This window comes from Corvus moneduloides, chromosome 2 (assembly GCF_009650955.1).
Source record: "Corvus moneduloides isolate bCorMon1 chromosome 2, bCorMon1.pri, whole genome shotgun sequence".
Classification (NCBI taxonomy): Eukaryota; Metazoa; Chordata; class Aves; order Passeriformes; family Corvidae; genus Corvus; species Corvus moneduloides.
This window is the reverse complement of record NC_045477.1, coordinates 121089881-121106795: the sequence shown is the minus strand read 5'-3', so window position 1 is coordinate 121106795 and position 16915 is coordinate 121089881. Positions and strand designations below refer to the sequence as shown.

The window sequence follows — 16915 nt, the reverse complement described above, 5'->3', positions numbered from 1 at the left end:
GAAACAAACTCAAGGAATTTTAGATTGTATGGACATTATCCATGTGAGGAAATGATCAGCTGGCCACCTTCATCATGGCAATCGAGCAGTCTTTGCAGCACCAGCACAATCCTACTGAATCAATGTTCTTGGCTTTGATGGTGGCCAGCTTTCTGAAGTCTTCTGAGTACTTGCCTTCTGTGCCTCTTTCCTCCCTCGAGTTCTTGTGCTTCTCCCATCACCCAGTCTCACCAAGAGTTCTCCTCACCAGGTTCCTCCTTGGAGTGGAAGTTCTGTGTGAGCCTCTGTGGGGACTCAGTGGCTTTTTGTCTTTGCACTGCAATTCTGATTTTATCTGCACAGCCAGATCCAGCTGAGATCTTCATGCTGGTGGCTCAGATCATCTGCTCTAGACCTGGTCTCTGTGCTAAACAAATCTGCTGATCTTTCTCTTGGAGTTGCCCTTCTACGGCTCTGGTTCATCTTGTTCAGCTCTTGTTCATCTTGATTAAAAAATAACTTTTTTTTTCTTACAAAAGTCTTGCCCCACAGACCAGTCTTTAATAATGGCAAACTCTCTTTGGTCACAAAAGGTAATTTCTGCCTTTGTAAGTTCATATCACAGAATTCCAGGATCATTTAGGTTGGAAAAGATCTCCAAGATGAGTCCCAGCTGTGCCCAATGCCCACCATATCCAGCCCTTCCTGGGACACCTCCAGGGATGGGCACTCCAGACCTCCCTGGGCAGCTCTTGCCAAGGCCTGAGCTCCCTTTCCATGGGGAAATTCCTGCTGCTGTCCACCCTGAGCCTGCCCTGGCCCAGCCTGAGGCCGTTCCCTCTCCTCCTGTCCCTGTTCCCTGCCAGCAGAGCCCGACCCCCCCGGCTGCCCCCTCCTGTCAGGGACTTGTGCAGAGCCACAAGGTCCCCCCGGAGCCTCCTTTGCTCCAGTGGTTATCTTCCAGAAGATCCTGTTTTTAACGTGCAGCAAAAAGAATTGGCTGTTGGAGATGGTTTCATAGTTTGATCTTAACATAGCCATAAAAACAGGAGGAGGGAAGAGGTGACTTCAGGCAGATTCAGGAAGCTTTTAAATTTTTTTAAGTGGATCCTTGCAATGCAGTGGCTCACATGCAGTCAAACAGACAAGGATTGGGTCTAGGAGCTTCAGTTTCCTGGAATTGCCTGACATCAGCAGCCTGGACCATTGGGATTGCTTGGGTGCTACAGCCTTCCACAGCCTAAAAGTAACTTAGTCTGGGTGCCCTAAAACTGACCTGCTTGGGTACCCTAAAAATAACCTGCTTGGGTGCCCTAAAAGTAACCTATTTGGGTGCCCTAAAAGTAACCTAATTGGGTGCCCTAAAATAACCTGTTTGGTTGCCCTAAAATAACCTGTTTGGGTACCCTAAAAGTAACCCATTTAGGTACCGTAAAAGTAGCTTCTTTGGGTGCCCTAAAATACCCCGTTTGGGTGCCCTAGAAGCGACCTGTTTGGGTGTGAGTACCCAGCAGCTGATTGACAGCGAGTTGCAGCCCCTTTGCTCCCGTTCCCTGGTGGATTGAGCAGCCAGAGCGATCAGGAAATCGGGATTTTCCCAACTCGGCGCTGCCGGGATTCCAGGTGGAGCCTTTCCCGAGCTCCAGCCCCCCTCTGCTGGCCGCAGCGCCGCGGTGCTGCTGCTGGGAAAGCTGCTCTCCCAAATATGCCATCCTTGCCTCCAACTCCCTGAGCTTCAGTAATTACCTGAGGATGTTCTTCAGGTTATTTTTGCATCTTTGTTGCACACTGACTCTTTTTTTTTTTATGGAGTGTCTGGTTCAGGTTCCTGCAGTGATTTTAATTCATAACCAGAAAAAGGAAGCCAGGCCTTGAATGTGAATTTATTGCTTTTATTCCTGCTCTGTCCTGCTTGGATTTGGGGTTGTAGTGGCTCGCAGGCCATATTCTGTTATTTTGGGAATCATTCCCAGCTTCAGATTAAAGGTTAGGAAACAATAAGGACAATTTATATTAAAATGATATAAAATATATGTATTTATGTTACATGTAAATAATATAAATAATTACATATAAGTTGCTTTTAAAAGATTATTTACATAATCTTCTCTTGCACTTACTGCTTTCTGGCTGTGGTCCCCAAACCCGTCACTGACAAGGATCAAAGAATTCTGGGAAGATACTCCAAGACCAGCCAGATTGTTTTGGTTTTCACTTATTTATGAGGTTTTAAATCACAGTTTAAAACTTCCAGCTCTGTTTTAAATTTTTTTTTCCTTCAGGAGTTGGTTTTAGGGCTTTTTTTTCCCAAAAAGTGCTGGCAGGATGGGTCCTCATCTTGGCTGTGGCTGCTGAGTGCTTCAGTTTCAGGGAAGTGTGGGAGCACATGGTCCAGAGTGAACAGAAAAGTTGGGATCTCTGGGATCTTTCTCCTGTAGCAGTAACAAATTAATACTTCTCTGTCCAGTTTTAACTGGTTCCATCCTGTGAGTTCAATGCAGCCTGATGGGAATACAAGATAAGAGCTTAAAAGTTGTCACAACTTCAAAGTCTCTTTTTTTTGAGGCTCTGTTTATCTCCATTGTGGATGCTCAGATTGCCTGGAACTCTTTTCAGTTAATAACGAAATGCTTAGAAAATTGATGTACTTGATAAAGGAGCTGAGGTGAGATTTTGGTAACAAATTCCAGCAGTTCAGCTTTCATGAAACACCTGGAATGGGAAGGTCAGGCTGATTGCTAGACACCTTTCTATCTCTGTTTATCTAAGATCACTCTGCATAATTTGAGGTTTTACTGACCAGATCTTGGCCAGAGATTTTATTGATCACATCAAGATCATTGCCAAGTTCACGCTGCAGCACCAGTTAAAAATCCTTAATTCAGATATTCCCACTACCTGATCAACATTCCTGTTAATGATGGTTTAACTTCAGCAGTCCCTGTCATCAGTGTGGCCATGCAGGTCAATTAAATAAGTCCTTACACTTGGAATTCTTGCTAGAATTGCCCTTACACGATAAAATCTTCATTATTTATTCTGTTTGTCAAGTGGAACATGTGCTACACACAAGCTGAATTTATTTTTTTTTCTCTCTCTTCTTTTAATCAGTGTGGATGGTGGTGGATCTTGGTTGTTTTTTTCATAAAATCTGAATTAAAGCATCCCATAAACAGCTCAAGATTCTCCATAATCAAAATAAAAATCATTTAAAAAGGAACAATGCCATCTGCTTGGACAAAAAAGAAAATGTCCAAAAAGAGTGACATTTGTTGTGTGTTCCACCCCCAAAGGCTGGGAGTTCAAACAGCACACCTGAGTTAAAAGTCACAGTTCCCATAAAATGTGCTTTGTCACCAGTGTGTTGAGGATACGTAAATGGGGCCTTTTCTGTGGGTATTCCCTGACATTTATAATTGTAATTAAATTAGTTTCTGGTCTCTCAGACCTGAGATGCAGCATCTCTGATTTGTGTTGTGTTTTTAGGGAGATTTATCTGAGCTTGCAGTGTTGCAGTCTGGCCACCAGATAGAGACTGAAGCTTGTGAAATAGGACCTTTCCTTTCCCCTTTCCCCTTTCCCCTTTCCCCTTTCCCCTTTCCCCTTTCCCCTTTCCCCTTTCCCCTTTCCCCTTTCCCATTCCCCTTTCCTTTTTTTCTTTGGTGCTTGAGCATTCCTTGAAGCCAGGACAGGAATCAGTGTTACCCCAGCAATAAAGAATTCCAGATTGTATAAAATGGATAAAGACCACTTTGTTCCACGGTCTTCCATCATCAGGAAGAAGGGAGTAAGAATCTCTCTGGGAAACAGAAGAGAATATTAAAAATTTTTCGATATAAAAGTGTGAGGAAAAAAAATCAACCCAAAACTTTATGAACCCAGGAGAGCAAAACAGAACTTGTGGAAAGGTTCATACAGGTTCAAGAGTGTGCCCAGAGATGTGTGACTGCCAAAATGCAGTTTTTAAATAAGGGACTGGCTGCAGTAGTCTGCAGAATTTAATTTACAATTAGGGAATGGCAGCAAATCAGATTATGATTTTTTTTCATCAGGCTATTTATTTCAGAGGAGAAATTAGGTTTTTATTTTTGAAGTAAGCAAGAAAATTTGACTTACAAAGTAGAAAACAAATATGAAGACTTGTCCTACAAACTCCCTTTCCAAATTAGAGCAATTTTTTGTGGGAATAATTGGTCTGAACTATGGAATTCTTCCATATTGAGACTCTTCCCTCAGAACTTAAGTCCCTGTGCTGATGATCCAGCCCAGGACAGAGACGGGGCCCTGCCAATATTCCTGATATTCCTGTGCCACACCCTGGTTTCTTTTACCAGCAAAACCCACCAGTGTTCCCATATTCCAGTACCTTCTTTAAGTCAGATTAAGGAATTTGAAGGAAATCCTTGGATTTGAAGAGCTGTAACAGTGACAGCTGGATCAGGACTTGCTGCTGCTCAGAGCTGTGGGAGGGAACCAAAAGAGATCCTCTTTAGGTGGGGTTTATTTCATGGGCCACATTTGTTTGCCAGATGAAAGGAAGAAACAAAAATGTTTTGTAAATGTCTGATAGTTTGTTTAGGAAACTTTCCAACAGTTTCCTGATGTTTACAAAGTGCTTGTCCTTGTAATAAAATAGAATTAATGTCTTTACCCCTGCCCACACAGGAGGAGAAGGGGAGTTTGGCTTTCTAGGGTGGTCCCTCAGGTACCTCAGTGCAGGTTCAGTTTCAGAAGCACAAACTCTCTATAATTTCTTTTTTGGGTTACTTTGATGTGATTCTTTTTATTTTGTCATTGAGGAGGAAAAAAAAAAAAAGAGTTATTTGTACAGTAACCATTATAAGTATTAAGTTATCCTATAAAAAATAGAGGAGCAGTTAGACTTTTCCAGCTCATTTATTAGTTAAGTAATACTGGTGGAAAACATACATGGAACAAGCTTTTCTCCAATGGAATTGCTTAAACTCACCCTGAGGTTTTCTGTCCTGCTCCTGGAGGGGAACAACCCCAGGCAGCAGCACAGGCTGGGGGTGACCTGCTGGGGAAGGACCTGGGGGACAATGAGCTGTCCCTGAGCCAGCAGAGTGTCCTGGGGGACAGGAAGGCCAATGGGATCCTGGGGTGCATCGGGAAGAGCATTCCCAGCAGGTCAGGGTTATCCTGCCCCTGTGCCCAGCCCTGGGGGCACCTCTGGGGTGCCGTGCCCAGCTCTGGCTCCTCAGCCCAGCAGGGCCAGGGAGCTCCTGGAGCGGGGCCGGCGGAGGCTGCGCAGCTGAGGAAGGGCCTGGAGCAGCTCCGTGCCCAGCACAGGCTGAGGGAGCCGGGGCTGCTCAGCCTCGAGAGGAGCCCCAGCTGAGAGGGGCCCTCAGCCCTGGCTGTCCCTGGCTGCAGGGAGGGCTCAGGGCAGGGCCCGGGCTCTGCTCCGGGGCCCGGCAGCGGCACCAGAGCCACGGGCAGGGCCTGAGCCCGGCAATTGCCCTGCACAGGAGGCAGAACTGCTGCCCTGGGCAGGGCCAGCCCTGAGCAGATTGGCCACAGAGGCTCTGGGATCTCCTCCCTGGGGATATTCCAGAGCCACCTGTGTGAGGGGATGGAGAGAGGAGCAGACTGAAGGACTGGCCACTCTCCAAACTCCTTTTTTGGGCTCTGGTTGGGTGGGACAGGGAATTCCCAGAGTTTGTCCAGCAGGGCAGCAGTACTGGGCCTTTGGAGATGGTTTGTCTCTAGGTAGTCCTGGATTTTGGTTTTTTTTGGAATTTAATGCAGTTGAATGTTTTGAGCTGGCCCAGTTCTCCAGCAGTTCCTGTGAACTTCCGTTGGAACCTCCTGTAAAGTTCCTTTGGAACTGTACCTTAAATATGGTGACAATCCATGAGTCAGCCCTGAGGTGGAGGAGTGATGGAGGAGAGTCTTTGTTATGAGAAGAGATTTCGATGAAACCTGTTGGGTGTAGTGGGAGGAGAGTAGGAATCTTGAAATTTGCTCCTTTTAAAAAAATAATTAATATATTAAAAATTATTAATATATTAAAAAGTAACTTAACTAAACTAGGTGTGGGGGTTTTTTATTACCAGTTAAAAAAAACCCCTTGCATTTAAAGAACTCACTTCTGTGAGGAATATCACAATTTGATTTAGTAACTATACTGTTAAATTCCTGGTTTTTGTTCTGATTTCTGCCATGTTCCTATTCCAGAGGCGGATGCCCCAAACTTTTCGTGATCCAGCCACTGCTCCATTGAGGAAACTCTCCGTAGATTTGATCAAAACATACAAGCATATTAATGAGGTAATGGCTCCAGATGTCTTTAATGTGCACTGATGTTTGTTACAATACATGATTTAGATGTATTTTCTACGAATAATCTTATCAAGAGATCCAAAAAATCAAGTTTTTTCTCAGTTGTTCACATCTTGTTTGAGGTCATGGGTGTCATGGTCCTGCTTTCTGTCCAGCACACAGGAACTCTCTTATGCTGGGATTTATTTTCTGTTGTTTTATAAACAAATGTTTAGCTTGCAGGATGAGGAAACCTGAGTGCCACAAGCACACTTTGAGCTCAATAAAACTTTATTAATATTTCTAAGATCTTTTAAGGAAAGTGCTGAAGTGTTTCCCCTAAATTATTTCAATATTATTGACAAATGTAAAATTGTTGTGGTTGATACAGGAAAGCATCAGTTGGTTTCAAACTTCGACAATTATAGGGAATGTGAAGGGATTTTTATGGTGATTAATGACTTCCTTGGAATTCTTTCCCAGTCTTGTGGGAAGATCAAATGATAATTCTTGTTTCCAGGCTCCTTAGCATTTTGAGTTTTGCTGTGTGCACCGTGTGCTGGGATGTGTCCGTTCCTTTTGCACCTGCTCCAGAGATCAGTGTTACTGCGTTTATTAGTGTTGTTATTATTATTATTATTATTATTATTATTTATTAGTGTTAGTACACTGATCGGTGTTATTACTATTATTTATTAGTGTCAGTACATTCCTTTAGCTCTGCTTTCCCAGTTCTTCAATTATTCACCCAGACTTCCCTTTGGAATAATGGCCTGACTTCAAACAGAGCAATAGGAGGAGAGGATTGCTTGGTTTTCCACTTGGAGAAGTTGACTTTAAAGCCACAGGATGCTGAATAAAAGTTGATTCTCCTCTTCCTTGAGCTGCTGTTCTAAGCAGGGCTCTTAAGGAAGCTCCTTTTCCCCTCCAGGTTTACTATGCAAAAAAAAAACGGCGGCATCAGCAGGGCCAGGGAGATGATTCCAGTCACAAAAAGGAGAGGAAAGTTTACAATGATGGTTATGATGATGACAACTACGACTACATCGTGAAAAATGGGGAGAAGTGGATGGACCGCTATGAAATCGACTCTTTAATAGGCAAAGGATCCTTTGGACAGGTAATGGCTCATTATGTATTTATGTAATTTATGTGGATCACATTTGTATTTAATTGGAAGTGCTATTGCTGTTTCATTTTGAAATTAAAACTCTTTTTTCTCAGTCCTGTTATCCTGAGTTCCTGTTCAGACACATATTTTTGTGCTATTTCATGTTACTACAGAAAACTTTTAATTATGTTTCAGTGTGTGTTGCATTTTATAATGAGAAGTCCTCCACCTTTTGCCATCAGTTCACATTTTTAGCTTGAGTTTAGTTTTGGTTTGAGTTAGCTTTTTAGTTGGAACAGGGTTTTTAAATTAAAACAATAATTAGTGCTGGATCTTACCTCTTATAAATGTCATTAGCAACATTTGTTTTGACTGGTTGCAGCTTTAGCCAAGGGTGGAAGGAGGATGGAGCTTTTATTTTGTAGTTTTTAGTTTTTCTCAGACTTAGCAGTCCTTTTACAGTGTTGGTTTAGATAATTTTATTTGCATGTAAAGTGACATTGCTGCAATAAACATCACACAGTCAGTTGTAGCTTTATTGCTGTATAGAGTTAAAAAGGAGAACATTTCCTCCGAATTCAGAAAGGTGAGAAAGGGAGTTTGGGTGGGTTTTTTTGAAAACTGGAGGGAGTTTCCTGATGGATTTGGCTTCTCCTGCAGGTTGTGAAGGCTTATGACCGAGTGGAGCAGGAGTGGGTGGCCATCAAAATCATCAAAAACAAGAAGGCTTTCTTAAACCAGGCCCAGATTGAAGTGAGACTGCTCGAGCTGATGAACAAACATGACACTGAGATGAAGTACTACATAGGTATGGAAATAATTCTTCTTTATTTTTATTTTATTATGAATGGTTTAGATCTTGCTGTAGAGCTTAGGCTGCTTTCAGCTGATTTCCACATCTATTTGGGAACATTTGTGATGATATTTGGTGGTTCTTGCCAAGCTGGTGGGTCCAGCGAGCTCAGGTAGGGTGGGGAGGAGTTGGAATCAAGTGTAGGAAGCCCACCAGGACATGGAATGGTGGGAGGAGAGTTCCAAAGGTGAGAGAACGGGAATTTGGACAAGGATGTGTGGCAGGAAATGGCAGCAGGGTGGGGGCAGAAGGTTGCATCTCAGGTAAGTTGTAAAGGACACAGAAGGAACTGGTCTGGGATAACAGAGAAAACAAATCCATGGATTTGTTGACCAAAAATCCACCTTAATTAAAAGTCTGAATTCTCATGGTGCTCATATTCAAGATTTTATTCTGCCAGAAAGGGGAGAGTGCTGCTTTTTCTCTGGAATGTTTTTCCTATTTCAATTTTCTTGTGGCAGCCTGAAGGTTTGACAATGGCAAACCCTGCTGGTCTCTGAACAGAGCAATGTGATAAATATTTCACTTATTTAATGAAAAAAAAGGCTTGGATTGGTTCCTTTCATAAACTGACATTGTACCTGAAGGAAATGAATAGGAAATCCAATTCCTATGGGATATCCATCAGTTTTATTAATTCAAGTAATCAGCTGAAGTCACAGCTTATTAATTGCCTTGATGTCATTGTGTATTTTAAATTATTCTCACTATTAAATATTTCCTCTGTCAATGTAAGGGAGTGATAACTTATTTTGGTAATCTTATCATTTCATAAGGTTTTGGTTAATGCAGCTTTACTGAGGGTGTGTAAAATGCCCCCCTGTACCCCAGGCATGGCAGAAATATTTTGTTAATAACACAAAACTAGGAAAAAAAAATGCTCTTATTTCACACATTGCTTGAAATACTTAAAAGATTCCACAAGTTTTTGCAGTTTTTTACTGAGGTGCACCTGAGGATGTGTAAAATGTCCTCTTGTCCTCCAAGCATGGCAGAAATATTTTGTAAATAAGACAGAACTAGGAAAAAATAAATGATGCTCTATTATTTAATGATAGTCCTGCTTCCTACGTACTCTGTTGTAATTAACCCATAATTCTTAGCGTTCGTTAGTGATATTTTCCCCTTTTCCCCAGTGCATTTGAAGCGCCACTTCATGTTCAGGAACCACCTGTGCTTGGTGTTTGAGATGCTGTCCTACAACCTGTACGACCTGCTGAGGAACACCAACTTCCGCGGCGTGTCCCTCAACCTGACGCGCAAGTTCGCGCAGCAGATGTGCACGGCCCTGCTCTTCCTGGCCACCCCCGAGCTCAGCATCATTCACTGTGACCTAAAACCAGAGAACATCCTGCTCTGCAACCCCAAAAGGAGCGCCATCAAGATTGTGGATTTTGGCAGTTCGTGTCAGCTTGGGCAGAGGGTGAGTTTGGGGGAAAATCGGTGAAAATTCTGTTCGTGCTGCTGGAAAATGCGAGATTTTTAAGTCATAGTACTCATCTAGCTCATTGGAACTTCATTCATGGTGATTTTAAAACAATAATTTAAATAGGGATCCACGGTCCACAAGAGCTTTAAATATGAGTTTCAGAATCCCAGAGTTGTCAAGGTTGGAAAAGACCTTTGAGATCAAGTCCAGCCATGAACCAGCAGCACCACATTCACCACTAAACCAAGTCCTCAAGTGCCACATCCACACATTCTTTGAACACTTTGACACTCCACCACTTCCCTTTAGTGCCCCAGTAGATAAAAATCCACCACATGATAAATTTTCCATGGTTTTTATTTCTTCTTGGCTGTGTTTTTGTGCCTTGTCAGTAGAGAATGTATCAACACTTGGTTGTAGAAATCTGCAGTACTAATTAATAAAATACTCCTTTATTATTATCTTATTCCACCTAACTCTTCCTTCCACGAGCACTCCTTTAGCATGCCCCCTGTTCACAATTAGTGACACTGCAGTTTGGATCATTAGGAAAAGAATTCAGGAAGTCAGGAACTAACTTCACCAAAAGTGCCCCACTTCTCTCTTGAGGAGTTGGGACTGGCCAGTAGCACCCCGTTGCTGTTTCCCATAATGAACTTAGGAAAAGCAGATCACACTATTGAATATTGTATTGAAAGCAGCAATGAGACACAGATTTAGATGTATAAAAGGACTTTTTGCTATAAAGTAAAAGGAAGGGCTGAAGGCAGACAGCAAGAAGTGAGATCACATCTGGATTATTTATCCAAATCCATTGTTCATCAATAATACGATAATTTTGAAGTGTTAAGAATCACAATTACAAAAACATTGCTGAACTTCCTGCTTTTTTTTTTGTGAGCATAATATTTTCCTAAAAATCAACAATAAGATATTTTTATTACTGTCATGAATGTGTAGATTTTAGTATCTCTGATACCTTGTCTTTTCCTCCACCGAAATGTTTATGGCAGTTGTGTTTTGTCACGTGGAATTGTCATTCTTTCCCTTTGGATGCTGTGTGTGATTGTGACCTTGAGATGCTTTTATTCCAGATATACCAATATATCCAGAGTCGTTTTTATCGATCACCAGAGGTGCTACTGGGAATGCCTTATGACCTTGCAATTGATATGTGGTCCCTTGGGTGTATTTTAGTCGAGATGCACACTGGAGAGCCTCTCTTTAGTGGGGCAAATGAGGTAAGTTATGTACCAGTAATTGGGTTTTTCTCTTGTTAATTACCATCGTGATTTTCATCTGTTTAATTGGAATGCATAAATGAGGGAAGTCTGATAATTCTGAAAGGACTAAACATCAATATCATTACTTTTGTCAGGACACAAAATTGCCTGTTCATAATTTTCTGTGTCTCCCTCTTACTCCTTGTTTTGTACATATTAAGTTTTTCTTAAATTAATTAATTTAGAACTTGTGTGAGTTGCTGACATTTGTGCCCCAGCTGGGCTGGCTGTCACTTGTCCTTCACAAACACATTTTATTTGGGACAGGTGGATCAGATGAATAAAATAGTGGAAGTTTTGGGGATACCACCAACCCACATCCTCGACCAAGCACCCAAAGCAAGAAAGTTCTTTGAGAAGTTGCCAGATAGCACTTGGAACTTGAAGAAGACCAAAGATGGAAAAAGGGTAGGTTAAATAATTAGGATGATAATATATATATCAAAATACATAAAATGGTGAGTTGTTACTTTGTTTTACATCTTGTCTTACTGAAAATGCAGCTTTGTTGTTTGTTAGCATTCTATCTTGTCAATTAAATAACATTTCCTTTAGTGTTGAATAGTTTCCTTACTTGATTTGACTTTTGATATAGAATCTGTGCACACCCAAGGCTTCACCCGTTGATTCCAAGCAATTCCTCCCTTCCCACAGGAATACAAACCACCGGCAACTCGCAAACTCCACAATATCCTGGGAGTTGAGACAGGAGGACCGGGTGGGCGCCGTGCTGGGGAGTCAGGTCATACTGTAGCTGACTACTTGAAGTTCAAAGACCTCATCTTAAGGATGCTTGACTATGACCCCAAGACACGAATCCAGCCCTACTATGCCCTGCAGCACAGTTTCTTCAAGAAAACAGCGGACGAAGGTACCAACACGAGTAACAGCGTGTCCACGAGTCCTGCCATGGAGCAGTCCCAGTCTTCAGGAACCACCTCTAGTACATCTTCAAGCTCAGGTGGGTTTTGGTCATGAACAGGTGACAAAATTCTGCTTTCTAATGTTGGGCACTGCCCAGGCTCCCCAGGGAATGGGCACGGCCCCGAGGCTGCCAGAGCTCCAGGAGCGTTTGGACAGCGCTGCCAGGGATGCCCAGGCTGGGATTGCTGGGGGGGTCTGTGCAGTTGGACTGGATGATCCTTGTGGGTCCCTTCCAACTCAGAATATTCCATGATTCTGTGAAATGTTGATTTTTTTTTTCCTCTCCTGTTAAAAAATGTATCAATCATGATCACTAAACAATTATTTTAATCAGCTGGAGCAGGTAAACAGAAAAACCCCAAAACCCAACTAGATGAGCAAAAATGTGAGTGATTACCACAGATCTTACACTTTTCCCTTGCAGCACTTCATAAATCTTGATGCTGCCATTGTTTCATAGCTGTAAATTCCTTGTCCCTTTAGTTATTGTCATGTTGGGGTTTTCCAGGTGGATCTTCCGGCACGAGCAACAGCGGGAGGGCGCGGTCGGACCCCACACACCAGCATCGACACAGTGGTGGGCACTTCACTGCTGCTGTTCAAGCTATGGACTGTGAAACACACAGCCCACAGGTAATGCTCCAGTGGGGCTGAGGCAGTGATATCTTAGCATACAACAGATAAAACTGTCAATTCCCCCTATAAATGTAAGTATAAATTGGTGTGGAGATAGATTTTGCTCTTTTAGTAACCTTTAATCAGCTGTGTTGTTCCAGAGGTTCCTCTAATGCTGTTGGCACCTTTCAAGGTATGAGCTACAACATTTTAATTTAATTTGCTTTGCTTATTGTCTCCAGGCTCCTCAGCCAGAGGTCAGGGCTTTATTTTTCTAAGTGTTGTACAAATGCTGTTATTATTACTGTAATGTAAAGCTGCTCCTATAATTTTGACAGCCGAGTCACTTACCAGACTTTCTTAAATTGTTTGAGAAAAACATCCAGGATGTGTATTCATTTTTCTTAAGGCAAATATAGAAAACTATTGGAAACGACTCTTAACTACATGCCTGCATTTCTAGAAAAATTGTGCAACTGCAAGGCCTGGGTAACATTTCAAAATAACGAATAACTTAATCTCTCATGTATTGTTCGAGAACCAGCTGGATGTGACACTCAGTTGACAGGGTGGTCAAAGGTTGGACTGGATGCTCTTGGAAGTATTTTCCAACCTTTATGATTCTCTGATTCAGTGAAATCACAGCTTTGAGTCAGCATTTTAATTGTAACTTTGCTCCTGACTGCAGGTTCGACAACAGTTTCCTCCTCCGATCGGTTGGACAGCCACCGAAGCTCCCACCCAGGTCACTGTCGAGAACCACCCGGTTCAAGAAACCACCTTCCATGTAAACCCTCAACAACAGAATGCATTACACCATCACCACGGCAACAGCTCCCACCACCACCACCATCACCACCACCACCACCACCACCATGGACAGCAAGCCTTGGGCAGCCGGACCAGGCCGAGAGTCTACAATTCTCCAACAAACAGCTCCTCCACCCAGGATTCTATGGAGGTGGGCCACAGTCACCACTCCATGACATCCCTGTCTTCCTCAACTACTTCTTCCTCTACATCTTCCTCCTCTACTGGTAACCAAGGCAATCAGGCCTATCAGAACCGCCCAGTGGCTGCTAATACCTTGGACTTTGGACAGAACGGAGCTATGGACATGAATTTAACAGTCTACTCTAATCCGCGCCAAGAAACTGGCATAGCTGGACATCCCACGTACCAGTTTTCTGCTAATACAGGTCCTGCTCATTACATGACTGAAGGACACCTTGCCATGAGGCAAGGCATTGATAGAGAAGAGTCTCCCATGACAGGAGTTTGTGTTCAGCAAAGTCCTGTGGCTAGCTCGTGACTAAACTGAAACTAAGTTTGTTTCTTGTGTGTTTTTATAGAAGTGGTGTTTTTCCAAAAACAAAGTGCAAAGCTGCTTGAATCAGAAGGAGATAAACTCACTGAACCGCTACAGGAGGGCAAAGTTGACTATTTTTTTAAACTTGAAAAGATTGCAAAGGGACAATGAAGTTTTTTTTTTGTTGTTGTTGGTTTTTTGCTGGGGGGAGGTTTTTTGGTTGGTTTTTTTTTTAAGAGCCATGTCTGGACCCACCTTAACGGATAGCTTAGTGGTGTTCACCTTTTGCTTCCCCCATTTTAACTTGCCACAACCTAGTCATAGTTTGGTTTTTTTGGGGCGGGGTTTTGGTTTTTTTTGGTTTTTTTTTTTAATTTTTTTTTTTTTTGCTCTCATTCAACAGGGGTTATTGTTCAAATGTTAGTCATAGTTGCAAGCTAGTTTCTTTTTAAAGGCATTGCACATGATTTCTAAAAAAAGGCCCTTTGAAGTTTTTGGGGTGGGAGGGGGAGTGAGTAATATATATATTTTTTTTAGTTCCCCAAACAACCATGGGCACAGAAATGCAGTACTGTAAGAAAGAGGGACCTTCAGATTACACAAATATATTATTCTTCAGCTGTAAAAAGGGACGGTTGTGACGGAGTTTGTGAGGCACATTGAGCATGCGAAGTGGCGGTGAGCAGAACTCTCCTTTTCTGAATCTACTGAGGATCAAAGCAGCAATTGTGATGGGAATTCTGTGGGTGCCACCTTTTGGAGCCCACGGGCAGTTAGGATGGAAATCTGACTGGTTTCATAACTGAGGTGCACTGAGAAGCAATCAACGGGTCGGTCCTGGCCAGTCCTGGGGAGGTCTAAGTGGTGGTCTTTGGGATAACCTTTGGCCTTATGGATTTGGACTCTTAAGTTAGAAGAGCCTACCATTTCAGATGCAATCACTTTTGGACATGCTTTTGCAGACAGTCCTTAATGCTGAAAACACAGAGAATGGGTAATTCAAGAGGCCTTTCTTTTAAAAATAGACTTTTGTGACCCACTTATTGTAAGGTATTGCAAGGTCACTTTGCGTGTGTCATAAAGTTGACTTCCTTATTGGTTGAAGGTCACAGGAGTAGTGGTTTGCGTTTGATGGAAATAGCTACAACTGTGTCCCTTCCTGCTTTTTACTTTTTTCTTTTGCTTTTTCTCGGCACGTGGTTTTCTCCACCATTACTTCTGCACAAAGACGTCTTCTGTTCATCCTGAACATTTTTAAAAAAAAAAAAAATGCAGAATTTTATGTGACTGCTTTTTTGCCTCACAATTATGCTGTGAATTTTACAAAAATTTATTTTCTTTTTTGATAATTTATTGTACCAAAGCTGTTTTTATAGCACATAGATGTCTGTAACCAATAATGTAGCAGTTCTGCACTTTGACACAAGGTGTAACTAGACCATTTTTAAATGTCAGTTGAAAAATTATGGCTGTACTATTGCTTAAACAAAACTGGAACTGTTGTTGAATTCATAGCCAATACATTTACAGCAATCTGTGTACTGAAGATAATAGATTGACATCTACTTGGAGACTATAACATCTGTTACATTATCAATGTGTTCAGGCTTCTGAAGGTTAAAAGGGACACTAGATCCAGAAGCTATGAAACCAGCAGTTGATTCTTGTATTCCTTATTAACATAATTGTAAACTTGAAGGCAAGACCTTGATTGCATGAAACAGGTCCAAAAATAATAGGCTGAGTAAAGCAAAACCCTCACGGGAGACCTGAGGTTAGCAGGCTGTATTTAACAGGTGCCTAATTTTTGGGTAACGCTGCCTTAATATAACACAGTCAGCTTGGCAGTTGCAAAATTTATGGGCCCATCCAAGAGATCTTTTTTTTTTTGTGGGAAAAGGAAAAAAAAACAAACCCGAACGCTGCGTGAGAAAAAAATCCCCCTTGGTGAAAGAATGAAGGTGAATTCCTTGATTGCCCATCCCAGATGAACAGTGTTGCCCATCCTCTCTTACAGAAGCAGTGATCTACCTCTGCCAGTAAGCCCTTGGAAAAGTTAATTTTAGCAGCAAATGGTCAATTCCATGCGGCCAAGTCGATTTTTTCAGCCGGAAAGGTGGAATTTTTTATACTCGCAGTGGCAACACAGCAGCTGACTACCATGTAAATGGGAACGAATCCTTGGGATTATCATTTTTTTGTAAATCATGGTTCTCTTAATCAAATATTTCTTTTTGTACCGACACATCAACCCTGTGGATGAAAGTGGATTGATTTTTTTCCCCCCGCGCTTTTTTTCTTTTTTTTTTTTTTTTTTGTTTTCTTTCAAAGCTCAGTAATTCAGAGAAGTTTACAGGATTTGGAAGGCTGTCACCTTAGAAAAGGATGCTGAGTTTAGCAATATAAAAAAAGGAATCCAGTTCTTACTGCTGTCTAGGAATATAAGGGTAATATGGAATCTGGGTAACACCGTGCGCGCCGGTTGCCACCCCTTAGCAAGCGCCAAAAAAAAAACCCCACCAAACCTAAAGCAGTTCAAAGAAATAACCTCTACATCAAGAAGAAAAAACAAAAAAAAAAACCATCATAAAATCCAGTGCTTCTGCATACTGTGTTATGTTACAGTCCAGTTTTGTGTGCTTTACTACACAGTTTGGTTACAGGACTTCTGTGCATTGTAAACATAAACAGCATGGAAAAGGTTAAATACCTGTGTTCAGATTGTAAGATCTAGTCCGGACTTGCTGTGTATATTGTAACGTTAAATGAAAAGACAAGCCCTTTGTATTATAGTCATGCAGTCTTATGTATGATAAACAGTTGAATAATTTGTCCTCAGACTCTTTACTGTGCTTTTTAAAAAGAAAAAAAAAAGAGAGAGAAAAAAAAAAAAGTAATTTAAGGAAAAAACCAAAACCAAACAACAAAAAAAAAAAAAAAAAATGTAAACGTAGTAAATCTTCCTATGCAATTAACCTACTCCAAGCCATGGTATGGTAGGTATAATTATACTATAATATGTAAATAGCAGATACATTGCAACAGACTTAAAAATATGAAAGTAAAAGTTGGAGGCGTAACAGCTAATTTGGAGTTTTTAATTGAAAACCAGCAAGGTCTGCAAATCCCTGAT

General features: G+C 41.8%; 1 protein-coding gene across 3 annotated transcripts in view; it reads left to right on the top strand.

Moving 5' to 3' along the window:
• The window catches only part of DYRK1A (dual specificity tyrosine phosphorylation regulated kinase 1A), a 69928-nt gene extending 53308 nt beyond the window's left edge, over positions 1-16620 (top strand). For 2 of the 3 annotated variants that reach the window (XM_032101129.1, XM_032101130.1), the window contains 9 exons: positions 6175-6267; positions 7190-7378; positions 8030-8177; positions 9359-9645; positions 10746-10892; positions 11202-11342; positions 11589-11895; positions 12367-12491; positions 13162-13790. In XM_032101129.1, coding sequence (XP_031957020.1) covers positions 6175-6267; positions 7190-7378; positions 8030-8177; positions 9359-9645; positions 10746-10892; positions 11202-11342; positions 11589-11895; positions 12367-12491; positions 13162-13785 — 2061 coding nt within the window. In that variant the 3' untranslated portion in view covers positions 13786-13790. Of the gene's footprint in view, positions 1-6174; positions 6268-7189; positions 7379-8029; positions 8178-9358; positions 9646-10745; positions 10893-11201; positions 11343-11588; positions 11896-12366; positions 12492-13161 lie in introns of all 3 variants that reach the window. The other variant, XM_032101128.1, reaches the window with a different exon arrangement.
• The last annotated feature ends 295 nt before the right edge of the window (positions 16621-16915 follow it).